This window comes from Talpa europaea, assembly GCF_964194135.1.
Source record: "Talpa europaea genome assembly, chromosome: X".
NCBI classification, from domain to species: Eukaryota; Metazoa; Chordata; class Mammalia; order Eulipotyphla; family Talpidae; genus Talpa; species Talpa europaea.
This window is the reverse complement of record NC_140081.1, coordinates 23,590,016-23,611,659: the sequence shown is the minus strand read 5'-3', so window position 1 is coordinate 23,611,659 and position 21,644 is coordinate 23,590,016. Positions and strand designations below refer to the sequence as shown.

The 21,644-nt window shown below is 42.2% G+C and overlaps 1 protein-coding gene across 1 annotated transcript in view; it reads left to right on the top strand.

Annotated features, from left to right (window-relative positions):
- The window catches only part of SRPX (sushi repeat containing protein X-linked), a gene marked incomplete at both ends in the record, with an annotated part of 119,953 nt that overhangs the window by 42,333 nt on the left and 55,976 nt on the right, over nt 1-21,644 (top strand). Inside the window, 2 exons of the mRNA XM_084258098.1 lie at nt 14,787-14,846; nt 20,141-20,332. Of these exons, the coding sequence (XP_084114224.1) occupies nt 14,787-14,846; nt 20,141-20,332 (252 nt within the window). The remainder of the gene's footprint in view (nt 1-14,786; nt 14,847-20,140; nt 20,333-21,644) is intronic.

The following is a 21,644-nucleotide window of genomic DNA, read 5'->3' as shown; positions in this document are numbered from 1 at the left end:
TAGCGAAGGGCAGGGATATAGTGGTGGGTGAGGAACAGTGGAGCACTGTGGGATCTCTCTTGCCTTCTTTTTCTGGTTTGTCTCTGCTTGTCTCTAATGCGTCCATTCTCTCAGGTCAGCATCCTTTACGAAACTTAACCTTTGTCGTTGGCAACTACAGAGCTCACATCTTCCTTTTTTTTTTACCCCCAGAGAAAGATTCTCTGAAGGATCTGATTGTCCCAGTTTGGCTCATGTGATCATTCCTGTGGTCAGGGGATAGGATAAAGCATGTCCACAAAGAACCACATGGGTGGCAAGGGGAATAAAGCTGTTCTCCAAAAGGAGGGGTCCAGTTTTTCTCAAAAAAAAAAACAAAAAAAAAACCATGTAGACGGCTGTCAAACCCAGGCGTGGTGTACTGGGGTTCAGGCTGTCCCACACACATCACACAGGCTTGCAGATCATCATTTTGAAGACTAGAATTGCCATCACTCCAAGTCCATCTTCTATTTGCCTTCAGAATTTGACTCTCCCGGGGAAGTTGTTTTTCAATTTTTCATTATTATATACATCCTTGTTTATTTTTTCACAATATAGGATTTCTCCCCTCAGGTGCAGTCACCATAGTTTTCTCACCACCAAAGTGCCCACAGTCCTCCAGCACTCTCCACAGCTTGCTCCTCCCTCCTTCTCTAGTCCTGAGTAGAGTCTCAGTCTCTCTCTCTCTCTCTCTCTCTCTCTCTCTCTCTCTCTCTCTCTCTCTCTCTTTCTCCTCTCTCTGCTATTTAATCTGCTGTATTTAAATATCATTCTTCAGTTGTGCAATTAAGTGGTAGTTGCTCCCTGCCATTCCCAGTATACACCACTGTGATTTTCTTTTCTTTTCTTAGGATCTCTCTTTGCTGAGTCCTGTTCTCAGTGTTGCCATGATGCGCCAAAATTTGTAAATGATACTGCTAGTTTACTGCCAAGAATGATGTACTAGTTGCAGCTTTATCTGGGCAGCTTTTTTGCATTTTTTTCTGTCCCTTAAATACAGTATCTGTTGCTGTAAGTACAGCCTGCGCTGAGAGCGATAGATGTCTTGTTCTGACCCTGGGGGAGCAGCTCAGGTAGATCAAGGAGTGAGTGTATAGACTAAAACCTCAAGGGGAGAGAGGACCTCTTGGTGGAGGCGAACCTTGTTTCACTGGGGCACTAAGGGGAGACAAAACGCAACCATATTCCTGGAGGAGTTTGATGTTGAGCTGGAAAACAACCTGCACACACACTTCCGACATAACTTCTGAAAATCCAAAGCCATCTAAGGTCAGTGCTAATTCAGAAATGGGAATAGAGGACCCCAATGACAATGACATTTAGAGTAAAGATTTTAGAAAAGACAAACGAGGAGCTAGGCTTTGAAAGAGCTTTTAAAACAGGAAAGAAACTTAGAGCTGGGGTAGGGTTTTAAGGTGGGTCAGGCAATAGCTTGAAGACAGACACAAATAGTTGTGAATTTGCACAGGATTTACCATAAGAGTTTGATGCTTGTTTCTCCTGTAATCAATATTCACATACTTCTCTGAACTGAGAGTATGGTCATGGCCACAGTAGCCGAGAGTCTCTGCCCTCCCCGGGTGGATATTCACCCCCAAATTGTCTCTATCTCCTGGGGTTGAAAGAGGTGATGGAAAAGAGGCACCTGAGCACATCTGGAGTCATTCACCACCACGGTAATGTAACTGTGCGGTGCTAGCCATAGGAGGACGAGGAGGCCGGCAAGACGATTTGCCTAACTTACAGTGATCGCAGCCGAGGGTGAAGATGAGCAATGTTCTGGGAAACAATTCGAAAATGTTTACTGCGCTCTTCTCTCCACTACTGTCGCTGCTTTTACAGATGAGCAAACTGAAACTCAGCAAAGGAAAGTTGCTTCCCCAGTAAAGACCAGATAGGGGTGGAATTCCAGGGCACTTTCAACTGTGTGTATCCTTGCAGAGAGGATGGCCGTGAGTGGTTGAGGAAACCTGGTACTTGCTTCATTTTCAAGGGATAGAACTGTTATAGGACAGCCCCGATATTGATCGGGTTGCCTGGCTATGGGTCCTCACCCGCACTCTTAAAAGGGACTTATGAATACTCCACTACAGACACACACAAAAGGTTAATAAAAGGTTTATTTACAAGGGAAAAGGAAATAAGGAAAATGTACAACTCAGGGAGAAAATAGGGAAATAAAGTCTTTAATGCGTCCTACCCGATCTGCCGACCTGGAAACCCAAAGGCACTCTCAGAGCTGGCCGGACTCTGCGAGCTGGTGGAGAGCCAAATTGGGGGACCCCCCAAAACCCACGTGTCTGGCTTTATACCAACCTGGCTGCTTAACCCCACCCTCAGGTCCCAGCCACCTTCCCTTTGGTGGGGATGGGATTTGGAGTTCCCAGTGTCTTTGGCTTTGGCCTGGGCTGGGGGTGGAGTCCACAAAGCCTGTATGGAATTAGCTTTAGGACATCCTTTTCCCCCTAACAGAACCTCCACCTCCTGAACAAATCAGAGAAAGCAAACACTTCCTCTTATCCTCCCCCAGCTCCCTGCCACCCCAAGCCTTTCTCAGATAGTCATAACCCTCTATTTTGAGGAGAGAAACAAAGAATTAACTGGACAAGCTACCTATAGGTTTTCTTTTCTTTTTTTTTTTTTTTTTTTTTTTTGTGGGACCCTCACCGGCGGCCGGGGAACGAACCGGCGCTGCAGAGGCTGCGGGCAGTCTCGCAGCCCAGCGCTCAACCGCTGCGCCACCAGGGGAGGCCCTAGGTTTTCAAAATAGTCTAAATCACTGTTTTTCCAATCATTTTGATGAAGAGCCATAGGAAGAAATATAGTCTACTAGATTATTATTTATTATCCAATTCAGGACACCTTTTTTTTTGTTTAGCCAAGTATTTAATTGTGCATTACAGTTTGTAGGGTTTACAATCCGCTGGGACCCACAGGACAAAAAAGCTATATAGTATATAGTATGATTATCATCAACTTCTTGTACAATTATTTTTGAAACATCCTTGTTTATTTTTTCACAATGTAGGATTTCTCCCCTCGGGTGTGGTAACCATATTTTTCCCACCACCAAAGCACCCCTAGTCCTCCACCATAGTGGGTTATAGTCTTCTTTCCCCAAATCTGGACACTCTGGAGTGTGAACGGGGGTGCTGCTGATGATCATGCTGAAAAAACAGGCACAAAATGGGGCTTTCTCATGCAAACTGGGGACACCCTACCACACACACTCACACACACACAATTGAAACAAAAGTTGCACAAAGTAGTGTTTATACGTACTAGGTGCAGTGCACCCTGACATTTTAAATTCTATTCCACTACAAAAATACTGTTTATGACCCATCAAATTGGGTCGAGCGTTTGAAACATATTACTCTAGTGGACTGGTACATGTGAGGCTCTTTGGATGGTGATGGAGAGGTAAATGTCAGATGTACTGTAAACGACTCCCATTTTGTAAACTTGCCCCTGAGCATTTTGGTGAATATTCTCCCCCAAGACAACCATTGGCCATAACCATTACCTTCCATCTGCTTCCCATGATTAGAGAAAAATTTAGATTGATCTTTCTGGATCCCTTTGTACCACGGGGAGCAAGCATCATCTTCCTTTATTCACTCCTCCTCCTTTTCTTGCCCTTGGGCTTTCATCTGTTCTGGGCCTGTGTCTTAGGGTTGATGCTGTTGAAAAGCTAAATTGTCTTTTTGCACCATCCTTCAAACTTACACATTTATATGCAGCTCCTGGACATCTCTCCTTTGTCTTGAAACTTAGCCAGGACATTTCAGCACCGGTCTCCCCTGCCAGTCAGGCTCACTCCTGGGCTTCTTCAAAGCCCACACCCACCCCATATATGGGAACTTTTCAGCTAAGACACCCTTGAGAATTTACCCATGGATGAGCGAAGGGGTTACCACTATACTCTCTGTCCTCCTTCTCCGGTATCCCCCCAAATGTGTGTATACCTCATATGTGTTAACACGAGCCACAAGAATGTGAGAGGCTCAGTAGTAATACTTCACAACAATATGCCAACTTTCTGTAGACTACTATTTTTAAAGATCGTGAGGCTGGGAAGGCATTTAAGGAACCACAGGATTTTCCTGCCTCAAAGGATGAACAATGGTGCTATCTTGGTTCATCACTTTTTCCCAAGGGAAATTTTACCATCTGTCCATCTGTTCATCCGAATTCAGAGACAAAACTTGACAGCAGTTTATTTTACTGGCGAGGATTGAGTATGTGGCTTTTGGGGGTAGTCATAAATCGAATATTTTTAATATGATTTTCTGAGTCATAAATCATACAATTTCGTTTAGACAGAGGAATTTAAAAATATGTCCAGAAAACTTTAGTAGCACTGAGATTCCTGGCTATGTTTAATTGTTAAAACAATTTTTTTAAAGATTTATTTATTTATGCATACAAGAGCTGGGGCACAGGCCAGAGATGCGGGCGGTGAGAGGACTCTCCAGAGACAAAGTGGGGAGCAGAACAGGCAGACTAACTGAAATACACTGTTGAGGGGAGCAGCGGGCGAGACAGGAGAGGTCTGCTGCGCCACGTGGGTTGCTCCCTGGCCGGCCGGGGATCGAACTCTTTCTACAGAGACTTTCAATTGCTTCATAGTGGGTGCTTAACCCCTTGCACCACCAGGGAGACCCTGTTAAAACAATTCTTGAAAATCATTATCGGACCAGATACAGGTTTTTATTATTTTATTGTTTTATCAGTTCATTTACATGCATAGCAGCTGAAGGCAATGAAAACTGTCATTATTCACACACTGAACTAAACAGAAAATGTGATGATGACCATCAAATGAGAAGCTTTTAAAACAAACCAAGGATAACAATAAGTATTTTAATATAGTATTTTAAAAACATCCATATGCCATTTAACCTTTGTGGCAACCCCAAAAGGCACAATTGATGGGGTGTTTGAGTTGATGGGGTGTTGGAGTTCTATAGAAATTGAATGGCTATCTTGAATTGGTTCCCCAGAAGCAGACCCCATGATTTGTTAAGGGAATGTTCTTGGGAAAGATCTATATATAAGGGTGGGAGGATAAACAGAGCCAAACAAGTATTAGTGTCAGGTAAAGTCTAGCACCACAAGGGACTCAGGGACATAAATCCTGCAGGGTTGCACTCTGACCTAATCTCTACCTCCTACCCCTACGTGTACCCCTACTTCTACCCCACTGCTTAAGGCAAGAAGTCTGACCTCTGTCTCCCCATTTCAACTAAATGTTGGCTGCCTCCAGGGAAACGGTGGGAGTGAATGAAGTGACTCAATCAGCTGTGGACAGTTCTCTGGAGAACAGAGCAGCTGTGACCCATTAGCAACCACATGCTCACAGCAGCTGGGAGATAGGTACATAATTCTGGATAAAAGGGATGCGGGTTATGGATCCACGACATTTTCTGCAGTGACCTAATAGAAGGCTAGAAAACCAAGGCTGAGAAGTACTTGGAATCTTCTGACTAAACCAAATTCCCTCTCTTCTTCCCTCCTTTCCTTCTTCTTTCTCCTCCTCTCCTTCCCCCTCTCTCTCTTCCCCCTTCTCTTCTCTTCATACTCTCCCCCCTCCTCTTTCTGCCCCTCTCCCTCTCCTCTTCTCATTTTGTTTTTTCTATGGCAACTACACCTGAGGCAGTTGGGGGAAGCAAATATTGTTTAAAAATGAACACTGATGTAAAAAATTAAAAAAAAAAATATACCACTTGTCATGTTAGTATTTTTGTAGATCAGAATCTGGTCATGGCTTAGCTGACTCAGAGTTTCCCATGAAGTTGCATTCCAGTTGTTGGCTTGGTTTGAGGTTTCATCTGAAAGCTTGACTGGTGTGCGTATGTCAGGGAAGATTCTTCCAACCTTGTTCACATGATTTTTGGCAGACATTGGTCCCTCACCACATGGGCCTCTCCACAGGACTCCCTCATGTCTTGGCAGCTAACTTGCCCCATTGAGTGAGAATGTCTAAGATGAAAGCCACAATCTTTTTATAACTTAACCTCAAAAGAGATAATGGCATCCTTCCTGCCAGTCTGTTCATTAGAAGAAAAGTCACAAGGCCCCACTCCATACTCAAAATTATGCAAAGATATGAATTTCAGGAGACAGGGAATCACTGGAGGCCATCTTAGAGGCTGCATATCAAAGTTCACCCTTTGGTACCCAGTGTTTAAAATACACTCTCCTTGTCCCAAGGCCCCTAAGTCTCCTCCCATTACAGCAACAGCTCAAAATCCAGACTCTCATCTATATTAGATTCAGGTGAGGGTGAGGTACCTCATTTGTACTTCTTTAATTGTATACAGTTCTCTGTAGACCTGCAAAACTAAAGGTGTAAGTTGTCTATTCCCAATGTACTCAATCTACAGCTGGTGCGATAGGCATCATGTAACTGCTATAGAGACTCCTGTTAAAAATGGGGTTAAGGCCCAAATGCCCAAAAATAGATGACTGGATCAAGAAGATGTGGTACATATACACCATGGAATATTACTCAGCAATCAAAAAAGATAAACACATGCAATTTGCAGCAACATGGATGGCGCTGGAAGGGATCATGCTCAGCGAAATAAGCCAGAAAGAAAAAGAAAAATACCGGATGGTCTCACTCATAGCAGGAATCTAGAAAAATTAAATAAGGGACCAGGAAAACGAATAACTATAAGAAAGTGAAAATCAAAATCAACAAAAAACTATGAACCAGAGACACTCTATGGGGGGTGGGGGGCTGGGAGGGGAGGGATTGGGGTCAAAATAAGGAGGTTGCAATTGTATGGGGAATATAAAAATAAAATTTATTTAAAAAAAGAAAGAAAGAATATATTCTTGTTGAATATATTGTATAAGTGAAAGCTAGGATATGAAAATTACTTTTGTGTAACCAATACTGGTACTTCAAATATAGATTTTTAATCTACAATTGCATTGTTATAGACTTTATCAGTAATGTAGAGACATTTCATTTAAGAAAAATCCTATCATGTATCTTTTGTTTTAAGAAGGTTGCCTTTATGTGATGTGACTATTACCTTTTGAGAGTAAGTTTTTCTACAAAAATAGTCAGGGTTGTAATTTTATGAATAAATTATTCATACAAAAATAATGGGGTTAAGGGCCTCCCCGGTGGCGCAGCGGTTGAGCACTGGGTTGCGAAGCTGCCCGCAGCCTCTGCAGCACCGGTTCGATCCCCGGCTGCTCCCTGGCTACTGGAGGAGGGTCCCATATGGCGCGCAGACCTCTCCTGCCGCCCGCTGCTCCCCTCAGCAGTGTACTTCGGTCCTTCTGCCTGCTCTGCTCCCCGCTCCGGCTCTGGTGAATTCTCTCACCCTCCTGCGCTTCTGACTGTACCCAGTGCATGTATAAACAAAAACAAACAAATAAATAAATAAATAAAAAGCATGCCTCTATTAAAAAAAAAATGGAGTTAAATGGGAGGTAGAAAGGAGTCATTCTCCCACAGAAATTCTGAAATCTCCCTGGCTAAATATTAACAGTTGCTTTTTCAGACCTCACAGTCTAGAAAGAATTTTTTATGGCTTTCTGTTGTGCCCTCTGGGCTCTTGAGTCCACCCTTTGAGTATTCCCTTTTTCAGGAAAGTTGACACATATTTTCAGCTTAACAGCTCTGTAAATATGCTCCTGGCCATAGAATTCTGTGGGATCAAAGGCTTCTCTTCATTCTGTAATGTCTCTGTCCCCCTCAGACATGCTGGTGATATTTCTGCATATAAACTCATTAAGAACTTTATAGCTCTCCTGTGAATCTTCTTGGAGTTCACTGTAGTAAATAAAAGCCACACCCACAAATCTTATAAATACAAACTCTTCTCTGTTGTTTGATTGGGAGGACCTGTGAGACATACCCTTAAAAGTGCCTTTTGGATGACTACAGGTACTCTTGGACACCTCCTTGATTTAACAAAGGTTTTATCCTTGACTTCATCTTTATATTTTCCTGGCAGTGTCCTGGAGTTGATCTTTTTTCAGAAGCCATTTCAAATTTCTTTTTCACTTTACTGCAGCTGCACTCTAATTCCACTGGCAAATCATTTGTTAGCACTAAATTATCTGGTTCCTGCAAATAAATACCCGATGGCTTGTAATAGTGTAAAATGCTTTTTTTTTTTTAAACATCCACATCTATCCAGTATTATCACGGTTCAAATTTATATGCTGAAGCTGTACTGGGTAAGATAAAACCATTCCAGACCTGAGGATAAGGACACATGATTTATGTGCCATAAGAACTTAAGGCAGATTTTTGTTTTCTTCCAACATTTATTAACCACCAATTTCCAATCACATGCTTGATGTATGGTAAGATATACATGGTTCTCACCACTGAGCAATTTATGGACATGATTTATCCCTATAGAATATTTTTTGTTAATTAAGTCTAGACCTATACCGGCTAGTGTGTGAGCTACTAGCCACAAATTACTACTTATATTTAAATAGCTAAAATTAAATGAAATTAAAAATTCAGTTTTCCGAATTGCACTAGCTATATGTTGTATGTGCAATTGGACAGCACATACAGAGAACACTTCCATCACTGCAGAAAGTTCCATTGGACAACTGTAATATAAATATAAGCACTAAGATCTAATAGAGATAATCATTTATCCTCCTTTTAAGTATATTTGTCTCTCCTCTCCAGTATTAAAGAGTGAAATATCAAAAGATACTATATACTTCTTCAGTAAATATTCTAACATGCTTCTAAATAAATAATATTGTAAAACCGTGGCTCTTCATATTTTTTCAGATCACAGACCCTTATTAAAATCTACTGAGGGCCTCCCCTGGTGGCGCAGCAGGGGAGAGCGCACCACTGTGAAGCTGTCCGCAGCCTCAGCAGCGCAGGTTCGATCCCCCGGCCAGCCAGGGACATAACCACCTGGCGCAGCAGACCTGTCTTGCCTGCTGCTCCCCTCAGCAGTGTATTTCAGTCAGTCTGCCTGTTCTGTTCCCCACTCTGTCTCTGGTGAATCCTCTCACCCTCCCACACATCTGGCCTGTACCCTGGTTCTTGTGTGAATAAATAAATCTTTAAAAAAATTTAAAAAATAAAATCTACTGAAAGTCAACAACCTTTCCCCCACAAAGTGCATTCTTGTACCAAAAGGCATGTTCAGTTACAGGGGATTAGTGGACACCCCATCCCCACCCCAGGCCCTTCCACTGATTTTCTAGGAACCCAGGGACTCAGGTTCAGAATCTACTGCAAAGAGAATTTTATTTTCCCATTGACTTTCAGTATGAAATTAATAATGCAGTTTACAATTAAATATGATTTCTGCTAATATTAAAATTACATTTAGGGCCTCCCCGGGTGTCGCAGTGGTTGAGCACTGGGCTGCGAAGCTGCCCGCAGCCTCTGCAGCACCGGTTCGATCCCCTGCCGGCAAGGGTCCCACATGGCACGACAGACCTCTCCTGCTGTGCCCACTGCTCCCCTCAGCAGTGTATTTTGTCAGTCTGCCTGTTCTGTTCCCCGCTCTGGCTCTGGTGAATCCTCTCACCCTCCCGCGCTTCTGACTGTACCCAGTGCTTGTATAAATAAATAAATAAATCTTAAAAAAATAAAATTACATTTAGAATAATGGTGATTAGGGGAAAATAAAAATTTCTGATGAATTATTAAGGTTGCAGAGCTGTATTCAAAGTACCTAAAAAATAAATGTAACCCTTTAAGCTAAAAATAGCACACAGAAACAGTACATCTGTCAGTTTGGATCATGCATCCTAAAAAGAATATATACTTTTAGCAAATTGGCTGTTCTCCATTAGTCTAAAATACTCCTTCTCCCCTAATCCCAGCCCACTCCACTCCACAACGAGAAAACTTGGGTGATGGAAGGAATGATCTGCTCTCCTTCTAAAATCTAAATTCCTGATGTAATGCTAATTCATGTAACAGATATTAAAAGTGAGTTTGGTGCCTTGATGATGTTATCTACCTGAACTTCAAAATGGAAGGTTGGGATTCAAGAGGCCAGGAAGGTCCTTCTTTGAACTTTGGAAAAAATGATTGGCTATTTCTTTGAAGATCTGTTGGATTAGATGGAGTTTCTGCAAGGAGAGCTGAGTTATAAATGGAATTGGCTCTAGCCATGGCTGAGGGACAGAATCCTCCTGAGCCAATGTAGAATTTGTATTTGTGTGGAAGAAGCACTGAAACATTCTTTCCAAAAAGTGGTAATCTGAACCATATGAAGCCTGATGAATGGTTATGCCATAATAAAGCTTCAATTAAGCAAAATTCTAAAGGAATGGCCTTTAGTAAATGAATTAAAAGAGTTTGTTAGGATCTCACCCTTCCCCCTTCTTTTCTCCCTTTTACTTTTAACCCTGTGCAAAATCTCTCACCACTATCGATGAGTCTCCTTTGCTCTTTTACCAAGTATATCTGCTCAACCTATGTCCATTACATAGGCAGGTCATTATTTTTTATATAAGTTGATATATGAGTTTAGGCTGAATGTAAACTGAAAATTTGGGAGAAAGCTTGCCTAATACCCATTTATTTTCTTTTCACTTCCTTTGTCTCTTGTCAATTTTCCATTGATTTGTCTATCAGTTTGGATACATTCAACTACAAGTAACAAACAATGCAACTCACAGTATCTTAAATGGAAGGGAATTTATTGTTTACCTAACAAGAAGTATAGAGATAAAATGTCTAAGTTTGATTTAGTAGCCCAATGGGGTCATCATAGACCCTGGTTTCTCTTTATCCTTCCATGCTGCCATCCTCAGATGAAAATCTTTAATCCGGTTACATCTTACCTCATGGTGGCAAAATAGCTGCTATAGCATCAGGTAATCAGGTAATCATCCTTACACAATAGCTTCTACAGCAGGAAGGGAGTAAAGAAGACAAATGTGTCTACTTGTTCAGTTCTCTCTTTTATGAGAAAATCTTTCCCATATATCCCATGTGCACAAAGCAGACTTATTTTTTTATTTGCCATTGGCCAATACTGTGTTTTATGCGTACCGCTGAAACAATTGTTGGCAAAGGGGGATTTTTAAATTAGCATCATCATTTTCTGGGAAGGGGCATATTGCTGTTGAATACACCTCGGGGGGTTTAGTAAGAAGAAAGATGAGAATAACTTCCAGGTAGGCAACTAGAGCCTTCTGCTACACCCAGATTCTTCATCTTGATTTTGTGGGACGCACTCTTGCCTTGGCATACCTGTTACTGCCCTACTGAAGAGGCGATTTGCTGATTGCCTATCAGTGATCCCAGAGCCTATTATCTCATTTGTTTAAAAATGCCAGCACAGAAGGTGGAAAGAGCATACTAGACTAGGAGGTCAGGCAGACTGGATTTGAATGCCGATTTACCACTTGCTGGCTTCACAAACACGAACAAGTAGCTTAAGGCCTTTGAGACTTTGTCTCCCTGTTTGTAAACCAACTATAATATTATCAGCCTACCAGGGTGGTGGTTCAGATTAAATGGGATAATGCATACACAGTGATTTTTTTTTTTTTTTGGATTGTTGGTCATTTTGTTTCATTCTAGAAAGCTGATCCTGTAGAACCTCTTTGACCATGAGCCATGTACTTCTAATATTGCCCAAGGCAGTTGCTTTTCCAGACTGGTATCTTTCCCCAAAATATGTGCAAATGGTTCACTTCTTTGAGCTTTGCCCATGCCTTACCACTGTTGATGTTGTCTTTGCCAACCTTGGTGAAGTAGTATTTGCCAGGTTTCCTCACAGTGAAATACTCCTTTTTATGCCATTTCCGTACTGTACTGAAATGCAGATCTTTAATCTGTTGTGGAAATGACTTTTTGGTATGCTTGAGATTGGGCTGGGTTTTTATTTTTCTTTATATGCATAGCCAGCATATTTACTGGCCTCTTACCCACTGATTTGTGATCTCACGTTATCATATCCCAAATTTGACATATGTTAGTTTCAATATTATGTATGTGTATAAATGTATGTATACATATGTATGTATGTACACACACAAAATTTCATGCTTGATCCTATATATAGTTTCTAGTACCTGCTTTTTTGCTTAGCAGTATGTAATACACATTTCCCATTCCAAACTTGATTACTGACTATGTAATAGCCTGTTGATATCAGGTAATTTTGTGCTTATTCCCCTATAGTCAGAGATGTAATTTTTCACTACAATACACAATATGTGATGAACATGTCTTAGAATGCTCATGTACTGGTGAAATGCGGCTGTGAACTGCAAGTGCATCTGCCTCTCCAGTAGGTATCAGTCTCTGGCCTTCTTGATGGAGCACCCCCGCCCAAGTGAGTTTGCACATCTCAAGTTATCTCTCAATGAGTGAGTATTGTTATGATGGTCACAGAGAGGCATGGGCCAGATCTTCCTGCACGGAATGCCTGGTTGTCTGAACTGGGGCAATTGTTGTTCTCAGACAGCCATCAGCTTCCAGCCCCTTCAGGGGGGCCTCAGCCCTTGAGACTGCTTTGTTCAAGTTCATGTTCATTCCAAGATGGACTATATCCAATGACTGATAGAGGCAGGCTATGACACGACACAGGAGGCTGTCATTGGGCTGACATTGAAGCTGACTTTCCCTTCGCCCAAACCTGCTTCCTTCTTATTTCTTTCATGGGTGTTGACCCTTAACATCCTGTGCACTAAACTCCATCTTGGAAGCTAGTTCCCAGAGAATGCAGCCTGTGACAGTTGGTTTCTTGACTTTGAGCCAGGAGTAAATCCAGAGTCTCTCTCTGCCTGTGAAGATTATGCATATATGGAGGCCAAGATGACTTGGGGGAAGAAGGGGTGGATCTTAATATAAGACAGATCATTTGATGCTTAGAAATGTGAGAGAATCCAACAATTCTTAGAGGAATCAGCTCTGAATATGGAGAGAAATGGAGCCAGGATGGGAAGGGAGGAACAGGAGATTCTTAAACATCTCTAATATACTCAAAATGTATTTTGGAAACTAAGTTTCTTTGAGTTGCATGCATAATCAAGTTTTTATTCTATTATGAAAGTAATTCTTGTTTATAGTACAACATGGAGAAGAAAAGGAAAAACAATATCCAACAATAGACTCTTTTCTATGTATTGTTTATTTTTGAATTTGATTATTTTGCATTGTTATAAATTACACCACTTATATAATTTTGTTATATCATATTTTTTCACTTAATATTAAAACATAAGCTTTTCCCACACTATTGGATCTTTTTATAAACATTTTTTAATGGCTCTTTTATTTCCAATGGTTTTACTATGACTTATTTAACCAGAATATTGACTTTGTGATATATTTAGTCTTTTTCTATTATAAGTGACATTGCAAAGAAATCTTTGTGTGTAATTTTTTTCTATAATTAATATTCTTGTCTAGGGATTGATTTCCTAAAGAGGACTGGCTAGACCAAGGGATTAGAACATAGACTTTTGACTCGTAGTTAGATTGCTTTTCTGAGAGTTAATAGTGGGTTTCAGGTCACTTTTTAATATGCAATAATGAACAGTCTGTATAACTTTGTACCTGTCTGGGTGGCCAGAGACTAGATCAAGAGACCTGGAGTAAAGCAGAACATAGAACTGGGCCTTATTAGTGGGGCGTGGTGGGGGGGGTCCTTTCCAAATGGGCATGGTCCAGTGTCCATCACCTCCCCACTTTTATTTCTCCAATCACCATCTCTCTCATCCAGAATGCAAGTGGCACAGAGGCGATTCCTCATTCGCTTACACTGCATGGGGATTTGAACAATCTCAAGACAGAGACTAGCCTCCTCTGTTGTGTTGCAGATCCCTGTAGGTAAATGTGTGGCCAAGATGGTGCTGTCTTTCCGGCCAGTGATCAGATTAGGAAGTTTAGAGTGAAAGATCTCTAAAGTTAAGATGACTGTTTTGAAGCATGAGGCCTGCTACCACTTCAAAAATTAAGGATTTTTATGGGGCATATAACCAAAATGAAAATGCTTACATTGTTCAAAAATGAAAAATGATGTAAGAATTATATAAAATAAAACAAAAAAATAAGGATTTACCACCTCCCTGAACTTCAATAGTTAATATTCTAAAAATGATTCCATTCCTACTTCCAGATGAGTTTAAAATTTAAAATTGTATCCAGACAGTCTCTCTGAGACTGTGATTTTCAAGGCTAGCAAGATTCTTGAAGCACTTTACTCATGCCTTGGTGAAAAGTTCTGAAGAATCATCCAGATCTGCGATCTTTCAGCCCTTATTTCCTACAAATATACCAAAGCAGCTTTGCATTTCTTTCCTCATTAAAATAGGACATTTGATTTGCCTCCTTTTCCTCAACCCCCATTAATTTCACAGGATGGTCCAGTTTCCAGGTACCATAAACTCCCAGTCGTACTGGGATGACTCTGATGGCTAGAGAAACTGGGCCGGGTCTGAGTCACACATTTTACTGCATCTCCCCTGGCATGAGATTGATATATATTGGCATCTTCTCAGAGTGAAGTTGACTCTCTCTATACTCAGTCCAGAACTTCAGTTGGCATATGGTGAGTCCAAAACAGTTGAGACTCAATTTGATTGGCTCTGGCAATATCAGCCCGGCCAGGTTCACTCTGAGAAGTCCCCTTTCCCTTCATGAATGGCCACAGAAGCTTTAACTCCTGGCTCTGCGTTCTCATAGCCCCTCTTGCATGGACTGTGCCAAAGCAACGCTTTGAAATGTACATTTCATATCATGTGGCTTTTCTTGCTGCAGTTTCTGTTCTGTTTTATTGTAGGATCTGGAGACTCTCCACTAGAAGATGATGAAGTCGGTTACTCACACACTAGATACACAGGTGAATGCTTTGCTTATGTGCTAAGGAGGACCTGCTGATGCCAGGAGAACTTTCCCTTTTGTCCTGCGGAGCAGACTGTAATAAAGTGACCAGACCATGCATTTAACTTCTAATTCCCCATCCAGAAAAGAAAAGAATTTAAAAATGAATATATATATGCTCCTATTAGAAAAATTTAAGAAACAAACCAAAAAAAAAATAAGAGAAGAAAAAGCATTTCAAATCTCTGAAGTGCTGTCCTTCAGCACTCTGGTGGTCATTTTATTCTCAGAAGTTTCTTTACTGTTCTTATTTCTGCAAAGCCAAGCTCTAGCTGATGAAAGTGAAAATCAAGCTGTGAATTCTGCCTGATTCATACATTACAGCCAGAGTCGTGGAGTAAACCACCCAAGGTCCAATCTAGACTCAGTGCTGTTAATGTACTGAGATTAATGGAGAATGAGAAAACTTGATTTTCATAATCTTATTTCATGGTGCTCCTTCTGAGTTCAGCTTGGCTCCCGAAATGTCGAGTAAAGTGTGTTGCCCAATAAAACTTTAATCATAAAGAACTCCATGTCTACACATTTCCAGCAACCCGCCAAGCAGGTATTAAAAAAAATAAAAAACAACCTAATCAAGAACTCTCTACAGGCTCAGGTAAGTATGTCCACAAATAGTTCTATTGGTGAGTCACTTCTTTGAAGCTTAGGGAACACTGGGAAAAGCAAAGTTTAATTTAGGTTATTTCTCTCTGAATTGGGTTCCTTTTACAATGGAAGCATAATTTGAAGACAATTGGCTAGCAATGTCCTATTATAACATTTGGCCCCAGAAATAAGTCCACATTCTGGCAAAAGAACACTGTCCTGCTCTTTGTGATACGTCTAAGTTCTAGGAGAATTGGGGTAGTACTCATCAGTCTCTGGCTGCAGGGAGTCCTTCATTTGTTTTCCACACAAACAAACAGACTTTCCAATATGATGACTGGTGCCAATGTCCAGAGGTGTTTTCATCATATTCTACATTTGCTTATGACTTTTGAGTGTAAATGCTCGTTCCTATCCAAAGTTCCTAGATCCATTGCCTCAAGGGTTAACCAATCAAAAAAAAAAAAAACCACAAAGTTGTTCATTAGATTTTTGGGGTAAGGATGTATTCTGAGTCCTAACACTTCCTGAGTGTTTAATTTTTTCCCTTTGAAAAATCTTCCTAAAACACATTGCAAGCACATGTGGCCTTTAATGTATACAGTAGAAGTTGTCTAGTGCCCCCAATTACTGTTCCCAGTGTCTATACCCACATCACAGCATGGCAAACATGGAAGGTAGACCAGATGGCCAAAATATATGCCTGCCCCAGAGCCTACCCTGAATGTTTAAATACTTCTTAGGAAATTGTTTCTAGTGTTACTTTTTTATTTTTAAAACTTAGAGGCAAACCGTTGCTAACTCAGGGTTTTGATTTAGAGCCCCAGGCCTCTGGAGAGTGTCTGACACAGAGTATATACTCAATCAGTATTTTGGAATTAAAGTAAAAGAAAGAAGACAGTGAAATTTAACCAGCATTTATTATGTGCCCAGTATGTGGCATGCATTGCTTTTGATTCTTTTACTTGGAATGCCAACCTATATTCACTCTAATTGAGGAAAGAGGGGAGGTGCTAAGATTATCCTGTTGTCATTCCTTATTTACAGATGGAGAAATCATAGATTTGAGAGGGAAGGCAACTTCTCCAGGGTCACACAGCTAGCAAACATTACAGTTTAGGTCTGAAATCCAGCTGTTTTCATTCAACATCTAGAATTTACTAGTGACTCCTCATTAGTCTGCCCCACGACTCAGCCTATGCCAGGAACTCCAGTTAACTGGAATAGTTACCACATTGGCCCAGGGGATGAAAAACTTTCCTGAATAATCGATTAAGATTTCTCCCTAAGTAAACCCTGTCTTAATCGAAGCAGCATAAGAGCTTTCTTTCTCTAAACCTCTATTAAAGGTCTTGCTAAACCTCTTTCACTTGTGGTGCTTTAATGTACTTCAAGTCACTCGCTGATATTTTAATTATTTGCACTGCAGGCCGATTAAACTGTTAAAATATCTTTCCAGTTTGTCTTGGAAAGTAACCCAAAAGATACTCCTTTTGTGAATAAATGAAAACAAAATATTTCCCCCAACACATTGATAGTAACACAGCTTTTGGATGCACAGCCAGCACTGCTGGGATGATTTGAAGACTCAGAATATGGGGCAAATTCTGCTGATTGCATGTTGTATTGAAATATGTGAATCTGTGATACATTCATATACATGTCATGTACAGGTCATGTGTATGACCCTAAATATTTGCCCTGGGTATATTTGTGGGGAAAAACAACCCCTAATGTGTGCTAAGAATTGAAGGTATATTGCCACATATTAATTTAAATTGTATGAATAAAAAATTAAAAGGAATATTGTGTCCCTCCTAAACTCACACTAATGTCTAGAAGCTAGAGGATGTGAGTGTTTTCAACATTTGAGTAAAAAACAAGTGGAGGTTTGACACTTTTCTAGTTTGCATATTAGTGAAATTGTGATCAAGAGCCAGAATGCAAAAGGATTTCCCTTTGGTTGGAAGGGTTCCAGGAGACTGGCCGAAGTTATCAGTCAGAAAAAGTGAGGAGGTGGCATGGACGTGACGGGTGGGATTAGACAGCATCCAAAGTATGTTGGGACTTTGCAAATAGCTGAATCCACTTCTGCATTTCATAGATGAGGATTCTAGTTCTCCAAGAAAGTTAGTGAATAGTCCAGTGTTACATCAGTTGGAGTTAGATGTGTGCCAGCACTCTTGACTCTCCTCAGTAGTGTGTCCAGCACACTCGACTAGCTCACTCCATTTTCTTCATCTTCTTTTGGGTTTCTCACTTTCACTCCAACCTCACGACCTTTCCCCCACATTCATTTTCTCTCTCTGGAGTGTGCTCAGTTCTCAGTTAAGGATTCCACAGCTTTGCCTGTGACATGGTAGAAAAGAGGCAAGAGGAGAGGAAGGCTAGAGATGGTGAAGCACAGACACACTGTGGTCTAGAAGGGGAACAGGGCAGACAGGGAAACGAAGATGACATGAGGCAGTGGGGAAGCTGGGGGGATGGGAGAGGAAGATGATGAAGAGGTAAATCAACAGATGATATTGTAAGATTAATACCATGGATGTCTGTGGTATAAACTACAAAATGTGGCTCCTTGGTATTAAAAGAACCAAGTCCATTGTGGGGTTTCTTGTAGATGATCTTCCTTATTACAGTTGGAAAAGAAATGCACAGAGAGAAATATATATCCCACTTCTAGGAGTCACAGAAATCAGAAGGTTCTAAATCCTCTTTTTTTTTTTTGGAGGGGGGGGTACCATCTGTGAGTTTTTTCCAGAATTCATCTTAAGATCATTTCATTAGACAAGAGCTGTCTTGGCAATGCTAAGCAAATGTACCCCAAGAAACTCTCACCTGTGATCTGGAAACCTCTTTGATGGCTAATGTGGAACCATCACTGAAGAAAGAGCAAAAAACATTTAAAATTACTTCAGGTATTCTTTTATACTTAGAAGAAAATGATGGACACATGCCTGATGTTTTGTACCTTACTTCAGGGTCCAGATTTTTCTCACTTAAAAAAGCTAGAACATACAGACACTCGGTGTAAACCACGGAAGAAGAAAGAAGGGTCTGCAGGCCTGGTGGAAGCTTCCATGGGTCTGTTAGCTCTAGGTTAAGCCCCAGGATATCACTATTACCGATAGTCTAGGGGCTATTGTTTGAGTCCTGACTTTAGGACCCACTTTCACCTGAATGCAAAATACTTTATGATGAAAGTGTCAATCAGAGGAGACTTTTTGAAGTAAAAAATTGTATATGCACAAGTTCTGGACAGGACTGTTGATTTTCATGGCCAAGAAGTAGTCAGAAGGGGCCTCCCTGGTGGCGCAAGGGGTTAAGCACAGCACTAGGAAGCAATCTGAAGCCTCTGAAGCATGAATTTGATCCCGGGCCCGCCAGGGAGCAATCCACATGGCTCAGCAGACCTCTCCTGTCTCGCCCGCTGATCCCCTCAGCAGTGTATTTCAGTCAATCCACCTGCTCTGCTCCCTACTCTGTCTCTGGTGGGTCCTCTCACCCACCGCATCTCTGGCCTGAACCCCAGTTCTCATATGCATAAATAAATAAATCTTAAAAAAAAAAGTCAGAAAGCACATCCTCAGAAGAGAATTCCTGGGACAAACAGGGTCTGTACTCTTTCTGGCCACATGATGGCGCACGAATCCCACTCACCGTTAGCTCAGGTGCTGTGGTGGTGTGAGGAGCCCTCAGCTGGAGGGCGGGGGACTCCTGCTCCTGGAGTTGAGAGCCAGGCAGCCTTAAGCAGCTCCTCGGTGTTCCCCCATCCAGGATGCTGTGGCCACTGTAGTAATTCCCGCTCGATGAACTGGTCTTGCCCTTGTAGTTTTGTGGATCTCACAGAACATCTTCCAAAGGCACAGGGAAGATGTTCTGATTTATTAGCGTCATGGTCATCCGAGCTGTGCTCTGGGCAACTGCAAGATCAAAATCAAAATAACCTGCAACTCTGCCCTGTAGAAAGGATGTTAGCCTCTGGCCAGGAGGAGGCATACCTTTTCCATCTGGAAAGGAGTTTTGCTTCTCTATAGGAAACAAATATTCTCCGACTTTAAGCCAAAATTATATCCTGTGGCAAAAATGTGGAAATTGTAGCTTCATTCACATTAATTAAACAAGAATATTATGAGTTCTTCAAGGAATATGCATAGAGCCTTGGAAAAAATCCAAATTAAACTGATTGACTCCCCACCCCTCCTGTGTATAGAGGGTTGAGGTTACAGGTCATAATGATCTCTGTTGTCCCCCAAAGAATTATGTCTCAGTTAAGAGAAATACTAAAAATATTCAAGCATTTATCAAACATTTCCTTGTGCTGGCCAATGTGCTAGGTGGTTGATAGGCATTATTTATTTAGTCCTCAGAAGAGCCCTATGTCATAGGTGTAGGTACTGACTCAGAGAGGTTATGTAACATGTCCAAGGTCACACAGCAGAGCGAGTAACCCAGAGTAATAGAGTGACTCAGATCTGCATTCAGGGTATGTCTAACACGTAGTTCTTTCATTATTACCTCCCCACCCAGACACCTCAAAAGACATGAGGCACTACATGAGGTCCAAAATCCGGAAGGCAGCAAGTCAGGGACTAGGGTAAGAAGACACTGTTTCTGAAGCTGTCACTTCCCATTTCTCCCATCTTTTGTTTCTGCTACCTGCAGACACCCCATGGTGTTCCCCCGTCAAGGTGAAGCACGGGGATGTGTACTGCAGGGCCCCGCAAGGAGGCTACTACAAAACAGCCCTGGGAACCAGGTGCGACATTCGCTGCCGGAAAGGCTACGAGCTGCAGGGCTCATCCCAGCTGGTCTGCCAGTCCAACAAACGGTGGTCGGACAAGGTCGTCTGCAAGCGTGAGTAGCCCGGGAGTCGCCCAGCTGCGTGCTGGGGCGTGAGTGCCCATGAGAACTGAGGTTCTTTGTCTCTGAGATCAGAACTTTTTATTTTTTTAGATTTATTTATTTGTTTTTATTTATTTATACATACATACATACAAGCACTGGGTACAGTCAGAAGCGCGGGAGGGTGAGAGAATTCACCAGAGCCAGAGCGGGGAGTAGAGCAGGCAGAAGGACCGGAGTACACTGCTGAGGGGAGCAGCGGGCAGCAGGAGAGGTCTGCGTGCCATGTGGGACCCTCCTCCTGTGGCCGGGGGGCAGCCGGGGATCGAACCGGTGCCGCAGAGGCTGCGGGCAGCTTCGCAACCCAGCGCTCAACTGCTGCGCCACCAGGGAGGCCTGAGATCAGAGCTTTTGACTGAATGTATTGTGGTTCCCTTTGTGAGCAGAAGCCGGTGAGCTTTCAAAGATATGGGGAAATGAGATGGCACCTTTCTGCCAGAAAAGTGTCATCAACTGTGGTAAAGGGGGAGAGAACAGAGGTTTGTTTGGCAAACAAGTTATGTTGGTTCAGATAGGGCCAGACCCTGAAAAAGTGTTGGGGATCTAGAAACAGATAGGAAACACACAGTCCCCACCATCAAGGGCCTGACAGGACAGCATCAGAGACTGCGGATCTGCATGATAAGTCCTGTCTCCTTTGGGAAAGTGCCAGGGGCATTTTAGATGCTATTGTTACTCAAAATAGCCACCATTGGGGGAGCACCCGTTGGGTGCCAAGCATGTCCCATAATTTGGTTTTTGCAACCCCACTATGATGATGGATGCCATTACTTTCATTCATTGGTGGGGGAATTGAGACTGGAGGCTGCAGGCACGTGATCCAGACTGTGCAACTGGTGACTCGAGTGGCCATTGTCGCTGCTCCCCCCATCTCCCTGGTTTACCAGTTCTCAGTATCCAGCTCCCAGCTTCAGAGAGCTTTGCTCATAATGATTTGCCCCTTGGATTTTCTTGGGAGGAAGAAGAGGCTCTGCTTCTTCAGAGGACTCTTTTCTATTTGGATAAGGAAGAGCCGCCCACTGCAAACTGGTAAAGGTTGGGGGAAGGCTGCTTTCCATGGCTGGAGGGGGGATAACGTCAGGTGTCCTTCATGCCCCAAAGGTCCCCTGCAGGAGCAGGTGGAGACTGACCTAACCTGAGACCCACCTGCTGCTCTTCCTCCCCTGCCCCCCACCCCTCCTGGGTCCCCAGGAGGGGCACTTGCTTATTAAATCACTTGCACACAGATCTTTGTCTCTGGGTCTGCTTCCGAGGGACCCATCCC